The following is a 20308-nucleotide window of genomic DNA, read 5'->3' on the forward strand; positions in this document are numbered from 1 at the left end:
TCTTGTAATTTAGTGGAGCCTGTATTGCGTAACTGAGTTTTAAGTTTCGTTACATTGTCGACAGATCTTCTGTGTACCGGTTTTGTGGCACAATATTTATATCCATTTGTCGGCTCCATTCTTGTGCAATCATGCATATGTAGGTTGGTTCTCTTCATGTTATTGTGACCTATTTCATAGATGTTGGTTGCCTTGTTGCTTTCTCTCCCTCTCCTCTCACCCAAGCCATACTGCATAAGCGAAGCTGTTGAGGCAGCATACTGCTGCTACACTGCAACGCGGGAATGCGTATAAACAATATTTATAAATTCGGAACGACGCTTCACGCAGCTTCATTATAGCATCTTGTATTGTGGCAACACTGGCCAAGACTCAGATGCACTGCTTCTTCACACAGCTGAACAATTCTTCTTTCTTCTCCACGTTTCGGTCACTCTGACCATCTTCAGGATGAAGCAGACACGGAAGCAAGGCAGACTTTAAAACAACAAGCTGGCTAGGTGCGTGCGGAATACAGCGGGGAAAAAAAAAAAAAAAAACAACAACTCCCAAGCGAAAAATGACACATGCCACATGATCACAATAGGGGTGCAAGTCCTGCGTGTGAGAGACTAGGGCGGTGACAATTATGTACAACCTGTGGAATACAGCAGGGGGAGGGGGAGGGGGGGGGGGACACTCTCAGGCGAGAGAAAAAAACCCGGCAACAGCCACATGACTACAGTAGTGTGGACAGTGCTAACATTTTTTGTTTTGTTTTCCCCGCTGTATTCCGCACGCACCTAGCCAGCTTGTTTTAAAGTCTGCCTTCCTGCCGTGTCTGCTTCATCCTGAAGATGGTCAGAGTGACCGAAACGTTGAGAAGAAAGAAGAATTGTTCAGCTGTGTGAAGAAGCAGTGCATCTGAGTCTTGGCCAGTGTTGCCACAATACAAGTTGCAACAATTTACTAATAATAATAATAATAATAATATTACCATTCAGATGGAGAGCCAAGGTTTAATTTATACAAAAGAGAAAGTTAGTAGTTGGAACTACAAGTTACGCTATACTGTCCACTAACACCACCAGTTACTAACCTTCCCCTCCTTCTGTTATTTCTATAACTTAGAACCTTCCAAGTGGGAAGGCTGTTGGAGTGCGCATCCAAGATGTTCTAGAGCTTTTAGCCAGTTAGTTGTAGAACGTCAGTACTGTCGGTCAGTGTCGCGCAATGTTATCGCATGAGCTGATTGTTTAGTAACTGGTGGAGTTAGTGGACAGTATAGCGTAACTTGTAGTTCCTTGGTCATTCTCTTTTGTATAAATAATACTATTTTTTGAACTAGCTCTGCGTTTCGGTACTGAGCACTCTGTTAGACAGCGTGGAACCACTCAGGATTAGAGGCATAGCTGATGTTCTCTCAATCTCATGATGGAAGGAGCTACGGGGGAGATGGGTAGATTATTCGCAAGGAGAGGTTGACATGTTGAACGAGTATGACGGTTACGAGTACGTAGACTAATAAAAAATGAAATGTTCAAAGGTAACTCAAACTATGAGCTGATTGTGTTGTAACTGCTGGAGTGAGTGCACATTATAGCGTGACTTGTAGTTCCTTGGTCAATTTCTTTCTTAGATAAATATGGTGGTAAAGACACACCTGGCAATATGGCGGTAAACACACGCCTGCCCACACACGCTCTCTAGGGTGCAAAGTTCCGGCACAGAGCTCTCCTTCTCACCACCACCACCATCAGTTCGCGCCTGGCGCCTGGTCGATGCATGGCTGGCGGTATCCGGCATAGCAGGCTGGTACATCAAGTAGCGCATGGCACATAGATGATGACACAGCAACGACATAGCTCTGTGCCAGAACTTTGCAGCCTAGAGAGCGTGTGTGGGCAGGCGTGTGTTTACCGCCATATTGCCAGGTGTGTCTTTACCACCATATTTATCTACCATAAGTACAGCTGCAGTGGTGTCTTCATTTTCATTCTCCAGAATTTCTTTCTTCTACAAACTAATTTTGGCAATGAAATATGTTTTTCAAAATATTTCAACTAATGAATATAAGAAGTAATGTAATGTTTTCTCTTTTCTATGTTGATCTCTGGCATGCATGGACACCTTGGTCAGGGGATACTCTATTTTTGTGTACTGAGTATGGCCATGCGCTACTTGAAAGTACGAAAACGCACACTTTTCCCGACTTTGAGGCTCCATAACAACAACGAATTGAATAATGATCTCCCTTGCCAAAGCATAATGTGAAGATTCTGCGAGCATAATGCGAGCATCCATGAAGTCATAATTCCATGATATCGCGAGCATAATCCACCGGAGCTTAGTCCCGTGCAAACCATGCAAGAAAATACTGTGTTCATCCAGTGTTTCCTTGGCAGTGTGCGGTGCTGTCACTGTCAAACCGAGAAAAGACCTGCGGATCACCTGCCGCAATGAATCCTAAATGAACTCTGTTTTGACTCACTTTGACTCATTGATTCTATTTTTTATTCCTGCGTCTTTGCAAGTCCCGTTGGCGCTTTTTCAGGAACTTCTGGTATGATGCATTAAATTTTTGGTGTGATTGTGTGCGATTTGTGTTTCTTGTAGGCATTATTTTCATTTCTATTTTGTCATTGTGTAGCTGTTTCTGTTGTTGGGGATTACTGTTTCGTTTTTGTATTCTTTTATTTTTTAAATCTACTTCAAAGTCCTTACAAATAGTCTACATGGAGATAATAATTTTAATATAGCTATGAATAGGATGAAGACCGCAGACATCACGCAACCAACGTAGTTGCGTGATGTCTGCGGCCGTCATCCTATTCATAGCTATATCAAATTTCTTAGTTGATTATTGTTCTGGGCGTGCCAGAGTCCCGGCGTACTGTTCGAAAACTACTCTCTGCCTTCCAAGTCCGCTTTTCAACACGCGGGTGAAGGGTAGGAAATGACTACATGTACTGTGCGAGTAGAAACATTGAGAGGTGTTGCAACTTACAACACATTCTTCACCTGCAAGAGTGCCAGAATATCTGACGATCGTTACCTTCTATAGCTTATAGTGACATGCTCTTCCCTTCGCAATGTTCTACCTCCATCATTTGTGAATGACTTTATAGACTGTCCATGGTGGAAAGGATCTCAAAACATTTTTCACATGCAATAGAGCGAGGCAGCTAATGGGGTCATTTTCGGCACTTGTGCCAGGGGTTGTGAGACGTATCCACTCACCCCACCGTTAGGCGCTGCATCTGCCGCTAGGGTTTATCGGGTGTTACTTTTTTTTTTACTTTTTACTTTTAATGGCGAGGCTAGCTGACGGTCATTACCTTCTCTTGAGATACTACATGTTAGGCTATTGCCTTCAGTATTGTTTGCCTCAATCATTAGTAAATGTCGTTTTAGGCTGTCCGTTATGGAAAGGATTTAAAAGTTCTCAAATGTGCCCTTTTTCTGCAGGTTTCAGCAGAAGTTTCGTGAGAACTAAAAACAATTATCAACACAGGATCGGTTGGGTAAGGATACCTGTCTTGGTGACCCTAGGCTTGGCAGATTTATTAATTTCACATATGATACATGAGAACGAGATCATTAATTACAACACAAATACAAAACAAAATAATCCACCTCAGAATACGATTTTGGACTACCAAATTCTATCACATGTGTGGCTACGATCAGACTTGTGTGAATAGCATCGTAGGCTTTTTTTGGACTTTTTCAAACTGGTGGCAATGCATTCTAACTTTCTGATAGACACACACAGACAGTCTCTGTCTCTCTCTCTCTCTCTCACACACACACACACACGCACGCAAACACTTTCAAACACACACAAACACTCTCAAACACACACACACACTCACTCCCTCACTTTTATGCACTCTCTCTCTCTCTCGCTCTCTCTCTCGCTCTCGCTCTCTCGCTCTCGCTCTCTCGCTCTCTCTCTCTTGCTCGCTCTCTCTCTCGCTCTCTCTCTCTCGCTCTCTCTCTCTCGCTCTCTCTCTCTCGCTCTTGTTCGTAGAAATTGAAAGCACGAAAAGGCTAAATGCATTTTTACACATAGTAAAACACTTTCAAACGACATTTTGGCTGTTCATTTTATTGTATGAATAGTACGCTCGTGTCTACGAAGACTTGATGCACACTGGAAAACCTTTGCACACTCTTCGCACCTATACGGACGTTCTCCTGTATGAATACGTTCATGGTCACGTAGATGGCTTGACCGCGTGAACGACCTTACACATGCCTTGCACTTAAAAGGTCTTTCTCCAGAATGGATACGTTCATGTTTGCGTAAATTTGACGAATCCGTGAACGATGTGCCACATGTCTTACACTTGTGCGGCCGCTCTCCGGTATGAGTACGTTTATGAGAACTTAGAATGCCTGACTGAGTGAAAGACACCCCGCATACATCACACTTAAATGGACGATCTCCAGTGTGAATACGTTCATGCTCGCGGTTATGAGAAACGTTCCTAAACTCCTTCTTGCAAAACTGACATCTTTGTGATGCCTTACACTTAGAACGCCTGGATGGATCCTGATTCTGAGCCCTAACCTTAGAAGAGTCTGATATTTGTTGGATAGGACGTCTGTGTTCAACTGGCATGTCACACGAATCAGGTTGTACCGATGCTTGACGTGTCCTTCCGGCAGAAACTCCAGTGTTTGACGCTGTGGCTGGAGTTAAGACGTCCACTTCAATCTGAAGAGATGGTTTCACTGGCCATGCGCGTGTATCATAGGCGCTGAACGCAGAAGTCCAGTTCTCGACGTCTTCCATTGCTGTTGGTGCACTAGAAGTAACTTCATCCCTTTCGCTTTTGCGTTCGGTCCCATGTGTCGTTTTGAAAGCTGGTTGACGATTAGAAATACAGGCCGAAAGAATTGTGTTCCTCGCCCGTTTTAGCAATGGCGGAGGAGAAACAGGAAACGTGATACTGGTATATTCAGGGGGTATACTACTCGTGTCTTCTCCGTTTTCCAGTGAAGCGGATCTCATACACGACGCTTTCGCCATGTTTGCTTCGCCAATTTTTGCCTCAGAAAATGGTGGAACAGACGATTGGCCATGCCGTCTAGAACTTCGGTCGAGCATATTCCTCTTTGACTTTATCAATGGCGGCGTTGGTGGTAATTCATTAGAATCCACACTGCAGCCAGGATTCGACTCCTCAAAGTCTTCCATTTTCACAGTCAGAACCGAAGCAACTCTGGAAGGGAAATTGCATAACCGAGCCAATATATCGTGCTCTAGTGTGAAAAGCCATTATTAGTTGATGACGGATTTGCCATAATTCTGGCAGCCCGCATTTTACGTATATTCTCCACTTCAAGTATGTACATGGCAACTTGATGTCACCATCTCAAGGTGTCATGGACGTTTGCATTAATTGCCGCAAAAAAGGTGTTAGTTGCCAAAGAAGAATCTTTTCGTTTTAAGTGATAAGGATCACTGCTTCTGTTCTTTGTCAGTGTCAACATTACAAGTTATTCTTCGGCACTGAACTGCCATTCTGACACAAGTAAAGTATCTATTACTCACCAAATATTTACTTTTCAGAATGCAAAAGGTTTATTGCTGACAAGAAGTAGCGGAGGAGTGAGATTTCCTGCACGGTTATGAGTTTGGATGTACATTGTATTTCAGCATGGTGGAGTGGAAAAATTCAAAAAACAATTTTAAGGAACAGGCCAAAAGGAGGATGGGGTCGTCGGTGCTAAAAGAGGTGTTCTACTATATGCCAATGAATAGTTCTTACTAAAGGAGGGCGTGGCTGTCTATTTTGTCTCCCCTTGAAATATGAATATTTTCAAGACGATCATTTGTTCCGTCAGGGGATGATCGCCCTTATCTCTCTGGGATGCTGGCGTGGCTAAGCGGTCCTGCCTCGGGAACTCTTCTATGATCTTCTATGATCAGGCAATTACGGCTTGAAGGAGTTATATTCGTACACACCCACCGTGGCAAGTCTCGTTTGCAGACCCATTAATCATGTGATGTTTTGACCATTTGTTAGCTTATGCTAATTTCAAAGTTCCTTTTCAAACTACTTTTCAAGGGCTTTGCACAGTCGATCTACACACCAAGGAAACGTGCCTGCATATTTTGAGCGAAATTGGAGAGATATTATCTACAAGTTGTAGTCTTCTCAGACATGCTCAGTCAGCAAAGCCTTCGCTCATATCTTCTTTCTATATAAAGTAAAACCTTCTGAGTTCAAAGGCTATACCAGAATAATACTATTAACTTCTGACTTAATACATGAGAACAAGACCATGGAATAGACCAGAAATGCAGAACTACATAATCCACATCAGCTTGCGATTCTGGACTATCATAGTCTCGATTGATGATTTCATTTTGTTTAATGTGGTGCGAATCTATATTATCTTTCTAACAGACAGACAGACACACACACACACCCACTGCACTCTCTCTCTGTATTATATTTGTACAATTCATGAGCACGAAGAGAAGAAAGTCATTTTCACAGATCGTAAAACACTTTCTAACGAAGTTTAGGCTGTTCATTTTATGTTATGACTACACTAGTGTCTACCAAGACTTGATGATGTTCTGAAGTATTTTCGGAACTCTCTGCACCTATAAGGACGTTCTCCTGTATGTGTACGCTCATGGCTGTGTGGATGACCTCACACATGTCTTGCATGTAAAAAGGTCTTTAAAGCAGAATGGATACATTCATGTCTGCGTAAACTGAATGATTGTGTGAACGATGTGCCACATTTCTTACACTTGTGCGGTTTCTCTCCAGTGTGAATACGTTTATGAACACATAGAGTGCCTGACTTAGAGAAAGACATCCCGCATACGTCACACTTGAATGGTCGATCTCCAGTATGGGTACGTTTATGACCACAGAGAATGTCTGACCGAGTGAAAGACTTCCCGCATACATCACACTTGAATGGTCGAACTCCACTATGCGTACGTTTATGAACACAGAGAACGTCCGACCGAGTGAAAGACTTCCCGCATACATCACACTTGAATGGTGGATCTTCAGTATGAATATGTTCAAGCTGGCGGAGGCGAGAAACTTGTTTGATCTTTTAGGCAAAACTGACACCTCTGTGATGTCTTACACTTAGAACGCTTGTAAAGATCCTGATTCTGAGCCATAACCTTAGAAGAGACAGAGATTTGTAAGATATGACGCCTGCTTTCAACCGGCATGGCACGCCCATCAGGTTCCTTCCATGTTTCACGTGTCCTTCCAGCAGAAACTCCAGTATATGACGCTGTGGCAGGAGTTAAAACGTCCATTCCAAACTGAGGAGTTGGTTTCGCAGGCGATACACGTTTACCATAAGCGCTGAACGCAGAAGTCTGGTTCTCGACGTCTTCCATTTCAGGCGGTGTACTAGACGTTGCTTTATCCCTTTCGCTTTTTCCGGCTGTTGGAAATGTCTGTTGGAAATGTCTGTTGGAAATCTGGTTGAGGAGTAGGAATACTGGCTGAAAGAATTGCGTTCCTCGTCCGTTTTATCAATGGCGGAGGAGAAACAGGAAATATGCTACTGGTATACTCAGGGAGTATATTACTCGTGTCTTCTTTGTTTTCCAGTGAAGCGGATCTCATACACGACGCTTTCTTCATGTTTTCTTCTACAAAGTTTGACGCAGATGGTGAAACAGACGACGGACCATACTGTCTAGAACTTTGTTCAACCATATTCCTCCTTGATTTCATCAATGGCGGCATTGGTGGTAGTTTATTAGAATTCAGACTACAGTCTGACTTCGACTCCTCAAAGTCTTCCATTTCTCACTGAACTGCAATAACTCGGGTAGGGGAACTTCAATTTCACCAATGCACGATTTACAGGATCAGTGAAAAACAGAGCCAATATTCCTCCCATCTAATTCACGCAGCGAAAAAAAACTACCAATGCAGAATGGTTCGCTCTGTGCGCGTGAATATCGTGTTCTACGGTGTAAAAAGCCATGTTAGTTGATAAAAAAAAGTTTGCCATAATTATGGCAGCCCGCAATGCGTGACAATTGAAGGTACATTGTAGTAGTAGTGACAATGCATGGTGACATTCAGTGAGGCCTTGACCAGTCTAGCCTGCAGTGTCCTGAGAAGCTGACTAGGCGAGAGATCTTTTCTTGGTGTGGTCGTCTCACAAGCCACTACCTGGTCCTATCTTGGCTTCGACCGGCATGTTCGTTTCTGAACCGTTTGGCTTCCTCTAATGGTGCTGGGTGGGACTCTGACTTGCCTTTTGCTGTTAGGTTGTGTTGTGTTGAGCTTACAGATCGCCTTTCTGCACAAGACCCCACCACTGGTAGCTAGAATGTTCCAACATCGCCTGACTCGGAATGGACTCTGTATTGTGATGCTTCTTATGTAGCTCTTGGTGTCGTTCTCGAGGTAAATGGCACTGCTGTTGAAGATGCATGTTGGCTGCGACAAGCAGGTGGGAAAAAGCACATCAATGTAGCTGAATTATAAGCCGTTGTGAAGGGTCAGAATCTTGCCCAACAAAGGAAAGCACAGAAAGTGAACATTGTTACCGATTCCAAACCAGTGTATCGTTATTGATTTCCTGCCAACTATGTCACTGTCTGTCCGGTGGGTTCCATCGAAGCAGAATAAGGCTGATGTTTTGTCGCGTGTTCCAGCGACATTTCTTACCGTGTTCAAGTCCTTTGCTAAAACCAGTGATGTTGTGTCTGCTGCTGTTCCCTTCCGAGACAGTGTTATCAGTTTAGCAGATATTGCTCACCACCAGTCAGCTGACAGCACTATTGCAGAAGCCATTCTGCATATAGCTGAAGGTCAGCCTATGTGTCCTGCCGCCTTCAAGAAGATCAGGAGCCAACTCGTCGTGGAAGATGGCGTACTGAAACGCAGCATCAAGCTACCGCTCGGGGAGATTGTGAATGTGCCTGTTATTGCCAAGTCTCTTGAGAGTAGTGTCCTCACTCACTCGCATACACGGACTTGTCATGGATGCTGGGAAATTATGTACCGTTTTCTTCGTGAGCGTTGTCTCGTCGCTGATCTTGCTTCTAAGTGCCAGAAGTTTGTTACGTCGTGTCGTGAATGCTGTGCAGCCAATCCTCGACGAGGTGAGTCCGTACCTCCTGCACGTGCTAGTATTGCTGAGGGTCCTTGGAACATTGTCCAAATTGAGACTTTGGAGCTAGGAGCTGCTACTGACTACCACTGTGTACTTGTTTATTACGATACCTTCAGGAAGTGGGTAGAAGTTGTGCCCGTCATGATACTAAAAGTGTTGCGTCTGCCTTTGTTAACGTATGTGCCTGCTGGGGCCCGCCATCTGTTGTGCGATGTGACAATGGCACTGAATTGTTCAACCAAGTAACTTCTGCGCTGTATGATGCATTTGGAGTTACAGTTAAGAGAGGTGCAGTAAGGCATCCACAGTCACAGGCAGTCGCTGAACGGTTTAACCGGACATTGGTAAACCTGATTCGCAAGACATTAGGTGATGCAGTTGATTGGCATGCTGAGCTTGATATCTTGCTGTACTACCATCGTGTACGTCCACATGCACAAACACACATTTCGCCATTCCAGGCTATGGTGGGATGGCAACCACGCAAGTTACTGGTTGAAAACGTACAGTGTGAGAAGTCTGGTAGTACTTGGGCTGATTACATTGAAGCTGCAGCTGCACGAATTCGTGATTATCTTGAGCTTGAATTGTCGACTACTGATTTTGTTGAAGATGTCACTAATAATCCTTATGTTATTGGAGACTGTGTCATGCTGCGTAGGTCTGCCCGCAGGCAAAAGTGTACTTCTCCTTATAATATGAGCCAGGCTGGAAAGTTGAATCTGTTATTTCCCCTAGCACAGTTGTTATTATGTACACTGCTGATAATAGGCGACACTCGAAGCGTGTGAACGTCGACTTTCTGAAGCTGGACCCTGGTGAGTCACTGGAAGAGTCTCCAGATACCTCTGATGTTGACGATCTCCCTGATGATGATAACCTGGCTGTTGTGTTCGATTCGTCTATCAGTGAACCTGCTCGCTATGGTCTGCGGGACCGACACCAGCTACGGCCGCCTGCACGGTACACTTGACTATTGTGCTCAGAGTTTCTAGATTGACTGTTTCTGCTTGATTTGCAATTGGGTCCTTTATTGTTTTTTGTTTGTTTGTATTTGGTTTGTTTTGCCTTATGTCACCAGGGGGCGTGTAGTAGTAGTGACAAAGCATGCTGACACTCAGTGAGGCCTTGATAGAAGTTACTGCTAATTCATTGACCTTTGGAATGACTGTTGCCGATTCGAATCCCACAATTGCATGTGTTACCTTTTTGTGTCTTTTCCCATTTATGCCAATGATGTAATCATTACTCATTGTAGTAGATAGAGTAGTCACCTGAGCTTCTCTGCTTGGCTGTTGCTAGGCGCCAGTGCCTGGCCCTGGTATAAAGGCAGTGGTTTCTCCTCATTTCACTCTCTTTCTCTTCGGTCCTGATGGCGTCGTGAGCTGCTGCTGGCTACTGTTCAAGTACTGTAACTATGATCCTCTCTTCCCTCTTCTTCTATTCCTCCATTGTTGTATGAAACTATGTATAACATCAAGAAAGAGTGTCTTGTTGTAGATGCGTGAGTGCTTTATGGGCGCTAGAGTTTGAGCTGGTTACGATTCAGTAACAACACGCATGTTCTTGCTGTCTCAAGCTGTCAACAGATATACTTTGAAGTAGCTTTAATATGCATCAACTGTCGCACAAACCAATGTTGGTTTGCCAAAGGAAAATCTTGTGGTTTTACAAGTAAGTGTTAAATGAACATTACTATCAATTTTTTCATTGTCAATGTCGTGACCAACAACGTAGAGCAACGTAATCTGGTTTGGAAACCACTGTGAATATATCCTGCTGTTGTACGCATCATCGACATCGACATCACCATCATCATCATTACCTGCTCTCGAGTTAGTTAGGGTAATACCTTCACTTCATAATGTTCTGCATCAATCATTAGCGAATGACTTTGTAGGCTGTCCGTGGTGAAAAGGATTTCGAATTTTTCAAAGCTGCCATTCTTCTGCAGGCTGTTAGTGGTGTCGCGGAAGATATCATCATTGTTATGAATATTAATAACTGCTATTCCGACACAAGGTGAGGATCTATCACTCACTCCAAATTCACATTATCTGAATTCAAAAGGTCTAATGCTGACTAGAGGTAGCGGAGGGGTGAGCTTTCCTGCGCAGGTATGAGTTTGGAAGTACATTGTATTTCAGCATGGTGGAGTGGACAAATTCAAAATCGAGAAAAAACAAAAATAATTATGGGGACATGCCCTCGTTGGTAGATTTGGTGTTCTACTATCTGCTCATGACGACGTAGCTCTCTATTTTATCCGCTCTCGTTATGTGGCTATTTTCAAGACGATAATTTGTGGCCTCAGGGGGTGATGGTACTCATCTTTTGGGATGCTTGCGTTGCTAAGTCGAGCTGCTCCAGTCATGCACTTTTCTAAAGTGACACAATGTTGGCTTGATGGAGTTTTATTCATTGGTTGGTCGTAAGCGCTGCAGCATGGCTCGCTTTTTTCAAGACGATAATTTGTGGTCTCAGGGGGTGATGGCACTCATCTTTTGGGATGCTTGCGTTGCTAAGTGGAGCTGCCGCAGTCATGCACTTTTCTAAAGTGACACAATTTTGCTTGATTTAGTTTTATTCATTGGTTGGTCGTAAGCGCTACGGCATGGCTCGTTTGAAACCAAAACATCATGTCATATTTTGACCATTGTTGAAGGATATGCCATTTTCAAAGCTCCCTCCAGACAATTTTCCAAAGCGGTTTTCCGCAAAGGAAACGAGTCTGCAAAATTTTAGCTAAATCGGAGAAGTCGACTTGCACATACTGTCTGGTCTTCTCAGACATGCTCCCAAAAATGGTCAAAATTGCCTTCGCACATATCTACGATCTGAAAAAATACACGTTCTCAGATCAATGGTTATGCTATAATAATGTTATTAACATCTGACATAATACATGAGAACGAGACCATGGATTACAACAGAAATACAGTATAACATAATCCACATCAGATTGCGATTCTCAACTATCATAGTCTATTACGTGTGTGGCTAGAACCAGACTTGTGTGAATAGCATCAAAGAGCGATTTCTTTTTTTAAATGCTGCGAATGTATACTATCTTTAAAACAGACACACACACTCTCTTTCTCTCTTGATCTTACAATTCATAAGCCCGAAGAGAAGATAGGCATTTTCGCACATAGAAAGCACCCTTCTTACGACTTTAGGCTATTCTTTGTAGGTTATAAATACACTGGTGTCTAGGATAACATGATGATGTTCTGAAGAACTTTGCGCACTCTCTGTACCTATATTCACGTTCTCCTGTATGTATACGTTCATGGTCATGTAGTTAGGATGACTGTGTGGATGACCTTACACATGTCTTGCACGTAAAAGGTCTTTATGCTGAATGAATACGTTCATGTTTGCGTAAATGGGACAATTGCGTGAACGATGTGGCACATGTTTTACACTTGTGCGGTCTCTATCCAGTATGAGTACGTTGATGAACACGTAGATTGCTTGACGTAGTGAAAGACTTCTCGCATGCATCACACTTGAATGGTCGTTCTCCGGTATGAGTACGTTTATGAACACATAGACTGCTTGACAGAGTGAAAGACCTCCCGCACACATCACACTTGAATGGTCGATCTCCAGTGTGAACACGTTCATGGTAGCGGAGGCGAGAAACGTATTTGAACTCTTTTTGGCAAAACTGACACCTCTGTGATGTCTTACACTTAGAACGTTTGTACGGATCCTGATTCTGAGCCATAACCTTAGAAGAGCCAGAATGTTGTCCCATAGGACGCCTTCGTGCAACTGGCATGCCAAACGGATCAGGTTGCTCCCATGTTTCAGGTGTCCTTTCAGCAGGAACTCCAGTATAATACGCTGTGGCTGGAGTTAAGACATCCATTTCAAATTGAAGAGGTGGCTTCACAGGCGATGCACGTTTCTCAAACCCGCTGAACGCTGAAATCCAGTTCACCACGTCTTCCATTTCAGACTGTGTACTAGATGTTGCTTGTTGAAATGTATGTTCGAAAGCTGGCTGACGATTAGAAATAAAGGCTGAAGGAATTGTGTTCCTCGTCCATTTTTTCAATGGCGGAGGAGGAACAGGAATTGTGCTACTGGTATACTCAGGGGGTATACTACTCGTGTCTTCTCTGTTTTCCAGTGAAGCGGATCTCATACACGACGGTTTCTCCATGTAATCTTCTAAAAGGTTTGACGCAGGAGATGGTGGAACGGACGATGGACCATACTCTCTAGAAGTTCGGTTGAGCTTAGTCCTCTTCGACTTCATCAATGACGGCATTGGTGGTAGATCATTAGAATCTACACTGCAGTCGGACATCGACTCCTCCAAGTATTCCATTTCTCACTGAACTGCAACAACTCTGGAAGGGAAATTGCATAATCAAGGCAATATTACTCGTAGCCACCTCACGCAGTGAAAATGAAATAACGGATGCAGAATGGTTCGCTCTGTGCACTTTAATATTGTGCTCTAGTGTGAAAAGCAATATTTGTTGATAAACTATCAAACATGGGTTTGCCATAATTCTGGCAGCCCGCAATGCCTGACAATTGTACGTATGTTCTCAAAATCAAGTACATGGCAACTTGATGGCACCATCTCAAGATGTCATGAACGTTTGCATTAATTGTCGCGCAAAAAAGTGTTAGTTGATAGTGGAGAATCTTGTCGTTTCAAGTGGTAAATGATCACTCCTACTGTTCTTTGTCAGTGTCAACACTACACGTTGTTCTTCAGTGCTGAACTGCCATTCTGAAACAAGTAAAAGATCTAGCTCTCACCAAAAATTTACTTTTCAGAATTCCAAAGGTCTATTGCCGACTAGACGTAGCGGAGGGATGAGCTTTCCTGCACAGGTGTGAGTTTGGATGTACATTGTATTTCAGATGGTGGAGTGGAAAAATTCAAATTGTTCTTTCAAGAAAACGCGAAAAGGAGGATGCGCTACATGTCCTCAGTGCTAAAAGATGTGTTCTGCTATCTTGTTGTTTTGTTGTTGTTTGTTTATTTAGAGTCGAAGACCATACAGGCAAAATTTGTCTAAATCCATGATATCGACTAAAAAGGAGAATAAAGTATTAACGATTATCTGCTGATGAATAGTTCTTGCTATATGAGGACGTAGCTCTCTATTTTGTCCGCACTTCTAAATTGGCTCTTTTGAAGACGATCATTCGTGGCCTCAGGGTGTGATGGCTCTCATCTTCTGCGATGCTTGCGTGGCTAAGCGGAGCTGCCCCAGTCATGAATTTTCTAAAGTGAGTAAATGTTGGATTGATGGAGTTTTATTCGTAGTTTGGTCTTAAACGCTGTGGCATGTCTCGTTTGCAGACCCACAAATCATGTGATGTTTTGACCAATGTTAAGGGATATGTCCATTTCAAGGTTCCCTTCGGACACCTTTTCAAAGGATTTGAACAGTCGATCTACCCCCCCCCCCCCCCGCCTCCCGAAGAAAACGTAACTGCCAAACTTGAGGGAAATCAGAGAGATCCACTTGCACACATTGTCTAGTCGTCTAAGACGTCTCTTAAAAGTCAAAAAACGCTTCGCAGAAATCTACGATCTGAATTAATTAAACTTTCTCAGATCGAAGGCTTTGCTTGAATATGATTATTAACTTCTGACATAATACATGAGAACGAGACCATGGAACAGAACACAAATACAGAATTACATAATCCACATCAGGTTGCGATTCTCTACAATCATAGTTTATCGCGTGTGTGGCTAGGACCAGACTTTTGTGAATACCATCAAAGAGTGATTTCTTAAATGCTGCAAATGTACACTATCTTTCAAACAGACACACACACTCTTTCTCTCTTGTTTTTACAATTCATAAGCGCAAAGAGAAGAAAGACATTTTCACCAATACAAAACACTATCTAACGACTTTTAGGCTATTCATTGTAGGTTATAATATAACTTATAAATACACTGGTGTCTAGGATAACATGATGATGTTCTGAGGAACTTTGCGCACTCTCTGCATCTATATGCACGTTTTCCTGTATGTATATTCATGGTCGTGTAGTTAGGATGACTGTGTGGATGACCTTACACATGTCTTGCACGTAAAAGGTCTTTATTTAGGAATGGATACGTTTATGCCTGCGTAAATTAGACGAATGTGTGAACGATTTTCCACATTTCTTACACTTGTGCGGTCTCTCTCCAGTATGAGTATGTTTATGATCACATAGATTGCCTGACTGAGTGAACGATTTCCCGCATACATCACACTTGAATGGTCGATCTCCAGTATGAGTACGTTTATGAGCACAGAGATGGCCTGAATAAGAGAAAGACATCCCGCATAAATCACATTTAAATGGTCGATCTCCAGTATGAGTACGTTTATGAGCACAGAGACTACCTGACTGAGTGAAAGACTTCTCGCATACATCACACTTGAATGGTCGATCTCCAGTATGAACACGTTCATGCTCGCGGAGGCGAGAAACGTACTTGAACTCTTTTTGGCAAAACTGACACCTCTGTAATGTCTTACACTTAGAACTCTTGTACGAATCCTGATTCTGAGCCACAACCTTAGAAGGTTCAGAATGTTGTCCGATAGGATGCCTTCGTTCAACTGACATGCCAAACGCATCAGCTTGCTCCCACAGGTCAGGCGTCCGTCCACCAAAAACTCCAGTATTTGACGCTGTGGCTGGAGTTAAGCCATCTATTTCGAACTGAAGAGGTGGCTTCACAGGCGATGCATGTTTCTCACGCCCGCTAAACGTTGAAGTCCAGTTCACCACGTCTTCCATTTCAGACTGTGCACTAGACGTTGCTTCATCCCTTTGGCTTTTGTCTGCAGTTTGAAATGCCTGTTCGAAAGCTGGCTGACGATTAGAAATACTGGCTGAAGGAATTGTCCATTTTATCAATGGCGGAGGAGACACAGGAATTGTGCTACTGGTAAACTCAGGGGGTATACTGCTCGTGTCTTCTCTGTTTTCCAGTGAAGCGAATCTCATACACGACGATTTCTCCATGTTTTCTTCTAAAAGGTTTGACGCAGGAGATGGTGGAACGGACGATGGACCATGCTTTCTGAACGTTCGGTTGAGCTTAGTCCTCTTCGACTTCATCAATGGCGGCATTGGTGGTAGATCATTAGAATCCACACTGCAGTCAGACATCGAATCCTCCAAGTATTCCATTTCTCACTGAACTGCAACAACTCTGGAAGGGAAATTGCATACCCGAGGCAATATTACTCGTAACCACCTCACGCAGTGAAATGAAAATTTTGGATGCAGAATGGTCTGCTCTGTGCAATTTAATATCGTGCTCTAGTGTGAAAAGCAATATTAGTTGATGACATTAAAAAATGTGTCTGCCATGATTCTGGCAGTCCGCAATGCGTGACAATTATAAGTATGCTCTTAAAATCAAGTTCATGGCAACTTGATGGCACCATACCAAGATGTCTTGGACGTTTACATTAATTGTCGCACAAAAAGATGTTAGTTACTATGGGAGAATCTTGTCGTCTTAAGTGATAAATGATCACTCCTACTGTTCTTTATCAGTGTCAACACTACACGTTGTTCTTCAGTACTGAACTGCCATTCTGACACAAGTAAAGGATCTAGCACTCACCAAAAAATTCCTTTTCAGAATGCAAAAGGTCTATTGCCGACTAGACGTTGCGGAGGGGTGAGCTTTCCTGCACAGGTGTGAGTTTTGATCTACATTCTATTTGAGGTGGTGGAGTGGAAAAAGTCATAATGTGTTTTTTAAGAAAAGGCAAAAAGGAGGATGGGGTACATGTGCTCAGTGCTAGAAGAGGTGTTCTACTATCTTGTTGTTTTGTTGTTTGTTTATTTACAGTCGAAGACTAAACAGGCAAAAGTTGCCTTATTCCATGATATCGACTAGAAAGGAGAATAAAGTATAAAAGACTATCTGCCAATGAATAATTTTTGCTAAATTAGGACGTAGCTCTCCATTTAGTTTGCCCTTGGAATTTGGCTCTTTTGAAGAGGATCATTTGTGGCCTCAGGGTGTGATGGTCCTCGTCTTCTGGGATGCTTTGGATGGCTAAGCGGAGCTGCACCAGTCAGGCACGTTTCTAAAGTGACAAAATGTGGGCTTCATGGAGCTTAATTCTTAGCTTGGTCGTATACGCTGTGCATGTCTCGTTTTCAGACCCATAAATAATGTGATGTTTTGACCAATGTTAAGGGGTATGTCCATTTCAAAGTTCCATTCGGACACCTTTTCAAGGGCTTTGAAGAGTCGATCTACCCCCCCCCCCCCCCCCTGAAAGAAAACGTTCCTGCCAAACTTGAGAGAAATCGGAGAGATCCACTTGCACACATTGTCTGGTGGTCTAAGACATGGTCTCTTAAAAGTCAAAAACGCTTCGCACACATCTACGATCTGAATAAATTGAACTTTGTCAGATCGAAGGTTATGCTAGAATACGATTATTACCTTCTGACATAAAACATGAGAACAAGACCATGGAAGAGAACAGAAATACAGAACTACATAATCCACATCAGATTGCGACGCTGGACTACCATAGTTTATCGCGTGTGCGGCTAGGACCGGACTGTGAATAGCATCAAAGAGAGATTTCTTTTTTTAAATGCTGCGAATGCATACTATCTTTCAAACAGACACACACACACTCTTTCTCTCTTGGTCTTACAAATCATAAGCGCAAAGAGAGGAAAGACATTTTCGCCCATACAAAACACTATCTAACAACTGGTAGGCTATTCATTGTAGGTTGTGAATGCACTGGTGTCTACGATAACATGATGATGTTCTGAAGAAATTTGGGCACTCCCTGCACCTATACGGCCGTTCTCCTGTATGTATACGTTCATGGTCATGTAGTTGGGATGACTGTGTCGATGTCCTCACACCTGTCTTGCACTTAAAAGTTCCTTATGCAGAATGGATACGTTCATGTCTGCGTAAATGGGACGATGTTGTGAACGATATCCCCCATTTCTTACACTTGTGCGGTCTCTCTCCGGTATGAGTACGTTTATGAACACATAGACAGTATGACTTAGAGAATGACATCCCGCATACATCACACTTGAATGGTCGACCTCCAGTGTGAACACGTTTATGAGCGCAGAGACTGGCTGACTGAGTGAAAGACTTCTCGCATACATCACACTTGAATGGTCGATCTCCAGTGTGCACACGTTTATGAGCGCAGAGATTGCCTTACTGAGTGAAAGACTTCTCGCATACATCACACTTGAATGGTCGAACTCCAGTGTGAACACGTTCATGCTCGGGGAGGTGAGACTTTTTTGAACTCTTTTGGGCAAAACTGACACCTTTGCGAGGTCTTATACTTAGAACGCTTTGGTGAATCCTGTTTCCAAGCCATAGCCTTAGAAGAGTCAGAATTATGTCGGATAGGACGCCTGTGTCCGACCAGCATGTCATATGCATCAGGTTGCTCACATGTTTCACGTGTTCTTCCAGCGGAGACTCCAGTATTTGACGCTGTAGATGGAGTTAAAGCGTCCATTTCAAACTGAGGAGATGATCTCACCACCGATGAACGTTTCTCATACCCGCTGACCGTTGAAGTACAGTTCACTATGTCTTCCATTTCAGAAGGTGTACTAGAAGTTGCTTTATCCCTTTCGCTTTCGTCGGCTGTTCGAAATGTCTGTTCGAAAGCTGGCTGACGGTTAGAAATGCTGCCTGAGTGAATTGTGTTCCTCGTCCATTTTATCAATGGCGGAGGAGAAACAGGAATTAGGCTACTGGTATACTCAGGGGGTATTTTACTCTTGTCCTCTCTGTTTTCCAGTGAAGCAGATCTCATACACGACTCTTTATTCATGTTTTCCTCTAAAATGTTAGACGCAGGAGATGGTGGAGCAAACGATGGACCTTGCTCTCTAGACCTTTATTTGAGCTTCTTCCATTTCGACTTCATCAATGTCGGCATTGGTGGTAGTTCATTGGTATTCACACTGCAGTCAGACATTGACTCTTCAAAGTATTCCATTGCTCACAGAACTGCAGCAACCCTTGAAGGGAAATTGCATAGCACAGCAAATATAACTCGTAACATTTTCACGCAGTGATCAAAACTACGGATGTAGAATGTTTACCATCTGTGTACTTTAATATCGTATTCTAGTGTGTCAAAAGTCATAATATTATTAGTTGATAACAATGGGTTTGCTATATTTATGGCAGCCTGTAATATGTGCCGAATACACGCACGTTCTCAACATCACGTACATGAAAACTTCCTGTTACCATCTCAAGCTGTCATGGAATTGTGCAACAATTGTGGCACACAAAGAGGTTAGTTGTCAAAGGATTATCTTGTCGTTTTTAATGACAAATGATCACTCATACCTTTCTTTGTCACTGTCAACGTTACACCTCGTTCTTCAGTGCTCAGCTGCTATTCTGACACAAGTAACGGATCCATCACTCACCAAAAATGCACCAACTCACCAAAAATTCGTTGTTTCAGAATTGTTGAGTTCAAAACAGGACGATTGACAACGGGAACAAGTTAGTGGGAACGACATTTATTATAGACGACGAGACAAGAGACCAAGACGAACGAAACGACTACATGGTGATTATTGACGAGTGAGAAAAGAGAGAGAGAGATCAAGTCTGAACGGCAAGATAAAGGGCCTGGGTAGCTATGGCAAATATGGGCGCGCAAGTAGCTACCCAGGCCAACGGAACAAAAGGAGACAAAAGGTGAGTACGTAAGTGCATGCAGGCCAACTAGAAAAGGTACGGGAGGAGGTACCTAACATACAACCCCTCCATGAAAAAAAATCCCGCGTCCTCGCGGAGAGAAAAAAAAGAGAGAAAAAGATTTAAAAAAATTAACTGGAGGAGAAAACACACACACACACACTCACGGGCCTCACAAAAGTGTGGACTAAAAAATGCACTACAGATCATTACAACCGTCAACGTTCCTGTACTACTCATACTATAGTGTGTACATTGCCAATAACAACGGGCCCAAACGCCCCTTCAAAACATGGCCCAAAAAATAACTATTGGAGTTCGACGAGGGACTTGAATTGTATTCTGATGACTAGTATTTTGCACGGCTAATAGAGCCTAGTTACACTTTAATAAACGACATAAATAAGAGAGCGTGGCTCACCATGATCGGACCCCTAATATTAATGAAGGACACCCGCGCGCACA

The 20308-nt window shown here is 43.1% G+C and overlaps 2 protein-coding genes and 1 pseudogene across 2 annotated transcripts; all 3 read right to left on the bottom strand.

Moving 5' to 3' along the window:
* Positions 1 to 3532: 3532 nt before the first annotated feature.
* On the bottom strand, positions 3533 to 5194 carry LOC135820849 (zinc finger protein 813-like). Its single transcript, XM_065333891.1, has one exon. It carries the CDS (start codon positions 5183 to 5185, stop codon positions 4085 to 4087), a length of 1101 nt encoding a protein of 366 aa, XP_065189963.1. The 5' UTR covers positions 5186 to 5194; the 3' UTR covers positions 3533 to 4084.
* Positions 5195 to 6654: 1460 nt separating this feature from the next.
* LOC135821561 (zinc finger protein 239-like) lies at positions 6655 to 13083 on the bottom strand (annotated as a pseudogene).
* A 1568-nt stretch (positions 13084 to 14651) lies between these two features.
* On the bottom strand, positions 14652 to 16358 carry LOC135820853 (zinc finger protein 79-like). Its single transcript, XM_065333896.1, has one exon. The coding sequence runs from the start codon at positions 16288 to 16290 to the stop codon at positions 15208 to 15210; it is 1083 nt and encodes a 360-aa protein (XP_065189968.1). The 5' UTR covers positions 16291 to 16358; the 3' UTR covers positions 14652 to 15207.
* Positions 16359 to 20308: the final 3950 nt, after the last annotated feature.

The sequence above is a fragment of the Sycon ciliatum genome, chromosome 7 (genome assembly GCF_964019385.1).
Source record: "Sycon ciliatum chromosome 7, ocSycCili1.1, whole genome shotgun sequence".
Classification (NCBI taxonomy): domain Eukaryota; kingdom Metazoa; phylum Porifera; class Calcarea; order Leucosolenida; family Sycettidae; genus Sycon; species Sycon ciliatum.

What these genes read in the sequence shown, in the direction of transcription:
- LOC135820849 (XM_065333891.1), bottom strand. Translation starts at nt 5,185, where the DNA reads ATGGAAGACTTTGAGGAGTCGAATCCTGGCTGCAGTGTGGATTCTAAT.
- LOC135820853 (XM_065333896.1), bottom strand. Translation starts at nt 16,290, where the DNA reads ATGGAATACTTGGAGGATTCGATGTCTGACTGCAGTGTGGATTCTAAT.